Here is a 9,231-nt window from a genome sequence, read left to right on the forward strand (position 1 = left end):
TTTTGACGATGTGGTATTTTATGAAATTTATATCAAATTACATATTGAGGACCTACTTATCAAACCCCGAATCAAGGTTTCCTTTGTTTTCTGATTTATCAAAACCAAGTTTATGTTAGGATGAACAGCCCTTTTAACTTTAAGGGCTAGGGGCTGCTTTAATAAATTGATATCAAACATCGTCATATTCAAAACTTTTAGAAACATTTCAGATTGAAATTCAGATATAATATGCTGGTAATAATTAATCCTTTCCACATTATTTTTTATCATGCAAAAATGATCACACTAAAGAACACAGAGTAGGGGCCAAAATCATGCAAATACATATCAACATCATTCAGCGCAATGAGAAACAAAGGTGAGACGATTTCACATTGTATATAAAGTACTTTATATTTTCATATATTCATTATTTACTTAGACATAAAAAATATTTCATGTCACCAAGACATAGCCTAAAAATGGCTCTGCAAAATCATCAATAAACATACTGTACAATCAATTTTGAAACACATAATTCAAGAGCATGCATTCATTATATACATGTACAAAATGACAATATGTGCAATAAATCTTTCTATACATATATATATTCCATAAACTAGAACATCAGGGTTAGTGTTACTGTATTTCTGGTAACCTCCAGTTCATCAATTAAGTCTCTTCTTTAGGGTTTTCAATATAAAATTTGTCTGCTTATTTACTTGAAATTATTCAAATAAATTAGAATGAATTAAAGACAAAATTGAAATATTACCATGAGGAAGTGATAAAGAAATGGAGCATGCAGAAATGAAATAACAGAAAGAAACAAAACATTCTTTCGTTGAGTATAAATTTGAAACAGTCCTTAAAGGACAAGTTAAAAGGACAAGTCCACCCCAATAAAAAGTTGATTTGAATAAAAGGAGGAAAATCAAACAAGCATAACACTGAGAATTTCATCAAAATATGATGTAAAATAAGAAAGTTATGACATTTTCATGTTTCGCTTAACTTTGCAAAACATATGCACATCCTGGTCGATATGCAAATGAGCAGACTAGTGGCGTCACCCACTCACTATTTCTTTTGTATTTTAATATATGAAATATTTTTTCCTCATTGTCATGTGAAACAAATTTTATTCCTCCCTGAATATGTAGAATAAGCATCATTTGAACAGATTATGATTTAGTCAAGTTGGTCTTTGTTGTCAAATCTGTAAAATTGAAATATTCTGTAATTCAAGCAACAAAAAAACAAAAGAAATAGAGTGATGGACATCATCAACTCTCTAATTTGCATATCGCCGAGTTGTGCATATAACTGTTTTGTGAAAAATAAGCGTAACTTTAAAAATGTCATAACTTTTTAAATTTTACATCCGATTTTGATGAAATTTTCAGTGTTATGCTTGTTGGAGTTTTCTCTATCATTTCCAATCAACTGTTATCTGCGATGGACTTAACCTTTAAGAAAAGGGGGCACAACTGAATAATGGTGTTGACCTAAATCAAGTACATGTAACTAAGCTACAATATTATATGATATAATAGGAAAATGTATTATAAAAAAAGGCCTGTTAAACACTTTTACAACAATGCTCTATACGTTATGATCAACCACGCCATACAACTGAACATGTTGCCAAGTCTGGGGTCCGTTGCAGAAAGAGTTGCGTTTAAACGCTAGTCAAAAAATCTATCGCAAGTCCAAAATGCACAGTGTTGATTGGTTTAAAATCAAGTTGCGCATGATTTTTAGAGTTGCGATTGATTGCAACTCTTTCTGCAACGGGCCCCTGCACTTATTTGAAATAAAATGTACTGTTGTAACAAAGAGGGAATTATACAAGAAATACTTCTGCATTGGTTTGCAAGATGAAATGGTATGAAATATCTTTTCTCATCAGGGGTCTAATGTTGAAATAATTGTAATAAAATGCCACTTCAAAAATCAAACAAAAATCAGATTTTCAACCAATCTGAAGCAGACATTTGGAATTGTGAATGTTTTTTTTTTGTTGAGTTGTATTCACACACAACTCTTTCTGAAATGGCCTCCAGGGAGGCATTTCACAAAGAGTTAAGTATGACTTAGATTCGTGCTTAAATGCTGACACGCAAATGATATTTAACGTGCAGTCTTATTGATTAAAACGCAGTAGTGCATAATTTTGAAAAAGGTGGTTATGCCTTTTATACCGCACGCAAGCAAGAATTTAAGTGCGACAGTAAGACACACTGACTATTTAAACATTTGTGAAACACCCCCAGGACCAAGTCTAATAGAGAAATGTGTATGATAAGATCAATCGCAACTGTGGCCAGCCACCAACACCAAATCTAGAATGCACGTGACTGTTAAAAGTATTTATAAACCACGATTGATACTCAAGCATGCATCATGTCTTGACATATCAGTGGGCTCATCTGTTTCTATTCCCTTTAGGAATAATTACGACATTGATGGAATTCATTGATAACCACAACAATAACAATGTGATTGGGCGCATGTCTAATGCCCGTTTCAGGGACCACGGAGCGGTTTTGAAAGTGAGGGGGGGGGGGCTGACCATGCAAAAATTATAATCAGATGGTATTTTTTTAGTTTTTGTACACTGTTTTGGAAAAAAGTGCGCAGCCCCACCCCCCCCCCCCCCCCGGGGCCCCTGTGTGTGGTATCATCCTTTGAGGTCTAACCAAGTAAAGCAATTTTTATATATCACATCATGAGGTGATCTAAGATTGCTTTTTGAATCGATTGGAGCGTTGAGTTGAGCTGGACAAATTCTCACTAGATTGGTTTAGTGGGAACCAGTTTATGAAAATGATTGAGAACAGGGCCTTAAATCCTCTATCGGACACTAAATGTTGCACACAATATAGTTATATATAGTTATATATTCAAAGAATGAAAAAGAAAAAAAAAAGAAAAATAAATTGCACTACCAATACATGTTTAAACTGAAAGGTAATTGAGATTGGACTAAAATTATCGAAATGGTGCATTTTGGACAATATCACAAAGATAGTAATAATAATTGATTTTTTTTCTGTATTAAAGTGAATGACCAACATTTTTGGCTCTGATTTGACTTAAAAACTTTGGTCAGAATCAATGGTTAAATTATAGACAGTCAACATATAGGAACTTTTTACAGTTAATATTCAATTTATCAGTTTAATTTATCCTATTCAATTTAAAACACTATTCAAAATTGCCATTACCGAGAGGGAGTTCCACAGAACTGCGAGGCCGCCTCCAAGGCCTAATTAAGTATGGTTAAGGTGTGTATGTAGTTCACTCTCAATTCATTTATACTTTGTGCACCTTCAGACATATATCAAGAAGAAGATACATTGATATGATAGGTGACTCTAAAGGTCTGTACATAATTCTCTTTCAAATCATGAATATTTCATGCACCTTCAAAACAAAATAGTGAAGCAGATTAAAGTATACTTTTAAAATAAAATATTTTATATTAAATCCACCTTAAAAGGAAATGCATTTACCCGATATGATGTATTCTTAAGGTTTGTATAAATATATACTTCTCCAATAAAATCCAGGACATTTTGTGCACCATACTGAAATCTTGTAGAGGATATATTTACTTGTTAGGTAATACCTGATTTGCATATCGTCGATTGGCGGTTAAAAAACTCTTTTCAAAATTTCGAGGATGGCTTAGAAAAAGCTGTATTTTATAATTATGGCAATGTTAGCGACTTCATATTGTCTGTAAAAAAAGTTTCCTAATTCATATAGAGGATTCTTTTTAGGCAGGAGAAGGATGTTGGTTATGTCATAACTATGAAATAGAGCTTAGTCTGAGCTGTTCTGGAAATTGTTCAAGTTTGATGAATGAGGTTTTTAACAGCCAAACTACAACATAGTTCTTTCATCACACCATGGACATATCATGTGACATCAAATTGAAATCATACAGAAGATAAAATTTCCTTGGTGTGATGATTAGTTTTTCTTCTTCAAAATCTATAAATAGTTCCCTCAGCGGACCATTGGATGTTCGTTGACTCGTTCTAGCTTCTCGAAATGCTTCCTGGCATTCTTGATGTTGATCAGGGTCGTGGCTGGGGCTGAGGAAGAGAGAACACAGAAAAAAGATAATAAAGGGTGAGAAAGAGAAAGGGAAAGAAGAGATGGAGACACAGAAAAACAGAAAGAGTGAAGAAAAAAAAAGAAAGAAAGAGAGGGTTAATATTTACTTCATTTGTACTGCACATTCCATGGTTATAACATCAATTATAATGAAACATATCAATATTGAGCAAGGGACATCATTTCAGTGTAATCATCACTATACCATATTTATTATTTCATGAAAATGTATGTGAGGACACTCAATAACACACTCTGTAATAATGATATACATGTACGTATGGAAGATTTTGACGATACAGGAACAACCTTCCCAGCATATGTAACTCTACCCCTCTCTATCATATTTATATTTCCTCTCTTTTCTTTACTGTAGCGCGAGTCTCTACTTAGGTTTGATACTGTCGAATGAAAAATGTTCATATTCTAACTACCATATTATAACTTCTATTATGTACATGTTTAAGTTGCCTAAAAAAAAAAAGACTTCAAGCAAAGCTAATCGATACAGACAAGAAAATACATGTATATTACTAAATGCATGTGGTGAAAAGAAGACCTTAAACATATATCCTTTTGACAGTATTATTATGTTGATACATTTGACAGACAGAAGGACAGATAAGACTGACTTACGTATTGACAGGTCAGACATGATGACCATGACGTAGGTATTCTGCGTAAAGACATCTATGAAGGCTGCAAAGCTGGAATTCCTAACCTCCATACTTTGGAATGATGCGGCCAATTTACTGTGGATAAACGAGAACAGGATAGTAAAATGTGAGAGTGTTGCATAATCCTCTTCATAGCATTACTATTTTCATAATTCTTTTCAAGTCTTCATAGAGTAAAGATTTATATCATTGGGGTAGTTTGCTTAAACCTTCACTCGGGGAAAGTGGTCTGAATATACAGTCTAAGGTCTCTGCCACTGACTGTGTACAGAAGATCCTCTCATTCAGAAATTGAAACAGCAAGCTGTACTTATGCTATTCTTGCGTGAAAACCCACTTGTTGGTCTCTACCTGAGTATTACTGTGGAGTGATAAACAAATAAAGCCTCATCTCAAAAAGAGTAATTTAAGAAAAGTGACGGTTATCAATTTCTACCAAGCAAAAGGCTGTTCTCAGCTTTCCATTTTAGGATTATTATTTCTTCTTTCTTCCATGATCAGAATATATTTCATACAACATTCCTCTGTTTTACCTTGAGAGGACATTTTGATCGGCTTGAAAATGATAGCATATCTCCATCATTGATTTTTTTTTTCTCAAACCGTGGACTCACCTGCAGCTAAGCTTGAACTGTTTGATGATATTACTAATCTTCTCAAATCTATGTACATCCCTATGCTCTCTCCTCTGACAATGTGATATTACCTGCAAAAGAAAGAAGATTCTTTGTTGGATAATAATATCAATAATGACAATATGATTTCATTAAATTTGTTTCATTATTGTTTTATAATATCCAACATTTATACAGTGCTTAGCTAATACAATCTTTAACAATGTTGCATACCATTATTCCAGTTTCAGCATGGCTACCCTGATCAGCTGTTTGAGTATTCAAGGAATCCCTTCATAATAGGTACCCATCTATCTCACCTGGGTAAGGAGTGGCAAATGTAGGTATATGCCTTACCAAAGGATGCAAGTGCTCTCGAGGGATTTGAACCCCAAACCTTGTGCTTAAAAGTCAGGATATAATGTGAAAAACTCCATCAAACGAACAGGGAGTAGATCACCAGACTTTGAACCACAAGGTCCAGGTGTCAAATCCAACCATGACACTTGTGTCCTTTGGCAAGACACTAATATCCATCCAGGTCTAAATGGGTACACATCTAAGTAGAAAGGAATCTTGTACTATTTGTGAGCTACGTAATATGTAGTCAAGCAAATCCAGAATAATGTTATTTGACCACTATGAGTGGTGGACAGTGAGCTTAATACATAAAAATATAATTTCATTCTAATTAACAAGTTGCAATGTATTATGTTAAGTGCCATAGACAGGAGAGCTGGAGAGCGTTTCATCAACAATTTTCATCCGACAATTTGACAGATCTGACAACTTTCCCAAATTTTGATAAGCTAAGAAGCACTATTTATGTGTTGATTGTCCTTTCACGAGCTGCTCCCTTTGGGTGGAAACATTGGTTAAAAACTCATCTTCAATAATTTTCAGAATATTTTTGGGATCATCTTTTAAATCTATCTTGCAAGAAGAGAGCAAACACTCACCAGGAAGGTTGCCCTTTCGAAGAGGAGCACCTCGTCAGCATCGATGATGTCGGCAAAGTTAATGAGGTTGGTCTTGAGCTGTTCTACGTTGGGAATGAGGAGGTAGACGATGGAGGACCAGGCCTGGTAGAGGGTCTCGTCCCAGATGGACGTTCTGAAGCAGGTGCAGTCTAGGGGCTTGGACAACCTCTTCAGATCTTCTTCCCTTTCTTTGAAGATCTACATGAAGTGGAAGTTAGACAAAAAAAATTAATCCCTGATACAGTTACAGGCATTCCCAACCACTCATAGACAGATCCTTTCAAAACTTGTCTTTAACTCTAAGATCTATAAAAAGTGACGAGAGAGAAGATGTTCTTTTCATCTACTTTCGAGTGGAACCATCTAAGTGATAATGCTATCACCTCGCTAGCAATGAATATGGCCACTGACAGTACCTACAAATCATCAGTACATGTATGCCCTCTCACATCTGATGTGTTTCTGCCCAGTATAGCCCAGAATCTTATATATCCAAATACAGATTCTGATACATGAACAACTTAACCAGGAAGTGTCTGGTCTTATTTCCACTGAATGAAATTGCTACCAGCTGCAAGGTAAACAGTAGCTTATGATATTTGTCACTGCAAATTACAGACAAAACCTATTAAATGAAATATTTTCCTATCAATCAGTCACAAATTCATAAACAATGGTTAGGCACTGTTTTCCCCCTGCTCACATGTATTTAGTTCGCTACCATTTAAAATGGCATCTTCACAGAATTCAAAGCGAGTTAAATTAACATGACACAAGACAAGAGGACATTACTAGTCAGATATTAAAGAAGATAATGTGTTACAATACTACAGATGTCTGATATTAATTTCAGGACTGGAAACAACAACATCTTTTGACCCTCACCAATTCTCTCTGATCCTCTTGGACCAAGTCCATCTTGTGGATAAGACAGAAGATCTTGGCATTAGGTGACCTCTGCAAGATGGCTTCCAGGCAAGATTGGTAGTAATGCATATCCTTGTCGAGTTCTCTGCTCTCCACGTCAAAGACATAGATCAGCACTTCCACATTGCGGAAGATGTTGTCCTTCTGGCTGGTGAAGTAGTTCTCCATGAATGCTTCTTGTCTGAGTATCAAAGAATAAAATTTTTCATTAACAAAAAAAAATGGTTCACACTACCAGTACCTGAATGATTCAGGCTAATGTTCAGGATTTATAACTACAGTACAAGCAGATCAAAAGTTGAAGAAGAATCTGGCAAGATTCATTCCTTGAATGTTCGTGAGCAGTAAAGGCATGCAGAGCTCAAGCTAGGGGAAGAACTTTCTACTGTAATTATCATTTTTATTTTTTACATCAGGGCCCCGTTTTACAAAGAGTTACAATCGATCCAATCAATCGTAATTCTATGGAAATCCATCAGTGTCACAATTTTTTCTACAGGAAATTTGTAAAATGTCCTTTGTAAACAAAGGAGAACACACCAAATTGTCAAGAAATCAATGAATTTATGGATATACATTTATATCTAGAACAAATTTTGAACAAATACGCATTTTATGTGTTGACTTTGCTGGCTTTCCATAGTTGCGATTGATTGGATAAATCACAACTTTTTGTAAGACGCAGCCCAGAATTACCTTTTGGGGAGTTGTTCTATTTGGAGAAGACACACATATATTGAATGTATTATGACATTAGTTTGAAAATGGCTGGATCCCATTGCATAAGAGCTAATAGTACAGTGACTTTGCCATTCAGTGGTAACTCGCATGGAATCCTTGTAATTTTGATTACCGTTACCATGGTAGTTATCATCAGATGGCAAAGTTTACATGGGTTACTTTTAAGAAACATGGCCCTGATCTTACCCTCCACAGTCCCAAAGGTTGAGGACCAGATTACCAAGAAACCTGACATGCGAGTGCTCAACATCGACTGCAAACGAAACAAAAAGAAAAATCATCATAAATATAGAATAAGATCAATAATCACATTTTTGGAATGGATAAATCATGAATGAGTCACACATCACTTTTAGCAAAATACGTTTTCATGTGCATGATTTAATTTGATATTTTACTGCATGACAAAACTATTCTGCCATAGTTCAAAATTAATCCCTGAAATACTTAAAAGGCTCCTTGGCCTGTATCCTGATATCAGTAGAAATCTAACCCTGGCTATCAGAATGGGGGCCATAAACCTGAAAACTAATTCATATTTGCTTGGAAGTTACAGTTCACAAGAGCTGTCTAGGATTCATCATAAAGAAGAAAAGGAGAAGTATAATGAGGAAAAGAAAACAAAAGGAGACGAAACCCAAAAGAAGAAGGGAGGAAACAAAGATAACCTGAACCCTCAGAAACTTTAATGAAAACCTTGATTTTGGTTGGTTGATGAGCAATAAACGTCAACCAAGATATCATTTCTGTTCCTATTTCAGCTTTAATGTTATGTTTTCTGGAAGAGGGAGGTAGACTTACTTGTGGCTCCAAGTCTTCTTGTATCTCTAGCGATGTAGTTGGCAAAGATGATGGAGCGCATACTGGTCTTACCAGACCCACTCTTACCCATCAACAAAACCTGATAAATTAAAGCAAAAAGACAGAGATGAATTAAAAAGGAATGATTAGTACCCCTATTGAATAATTTCTTCACAATAGACTCCCCATGCACATAGCCAATTAAACAGCATTATAATACTGAACATTAATTTTCAAATCTAGTCTTTATGCAATTATAAAGCAATAGCTTTAAAGATAGAATCTTAAGATAAAAAGTTGTCTCAATTATAAAGCGATAGCAAAATTAGACTGACTAAAAAAGGGCAACTCTTTCTAAAGACAGAGTATATGTACTTG

The 9,231-nt window shown here is 34.9% G+C and overlaps 1 protein-coding gene across 2 annotated transcripts; it reads right to left on the reverse strand.

The window, feature by feature from the left end:
* Positions 1–370: 370 nt before the first annotated feature.
* On the reverse strand, positions 371–8,954 carry LOC129278526 (ras-related GTP-binding protein A). Of its 2 annotated transcripts, XR_010296000.1 has the most exons (8): positions 8,854–8,954; positions 8,239–8,305; positions 7,270–7,492; positions 6,364–6,582; positions 5,405–5,496; positions 4,750–4,865; positions 2,655–4,091; positions 371–2,555 (listed from the first exon to the last, which is right to left on the reverse strand). XR_010296000.1 is itself a non-coding variant. In XM_064111003.1 (7 exons), exons 1-7 carry the CDS (start codon positions 8,942–8,944, stop codon positions 4,003–4,005), a joined length of 897 nt encoding a protein of 298 aa, XP_063967073.1. In that variant the 5' UTR covers positions 8,945–8,954; the 3' UTR covers positions 371–4,002. The 2 variants fall into 2 exon arrangements, 1 of the variants encoding a protein (XP_063967073.1); XM_064111003.1 differs by having other exon boundaries at positions 371–4,091.
* Positions 8,955–9,231: the final 277 nt, after the last annotated feature.

This window comes from Lytechinus pictus, chromosome 16 (assembly GCF_037042905.1).
Source record: "Lytechinus pictus isolate F3 Inbred chromosome 16, Lp3.0, whole genome shotgun sequence".
NCBI lineage: Eukaryota > Metazoa > Echinodermata > Echinoidea > Temnopleuroida > Toxopneustidae > Lytechinus > Lytechinus pictus.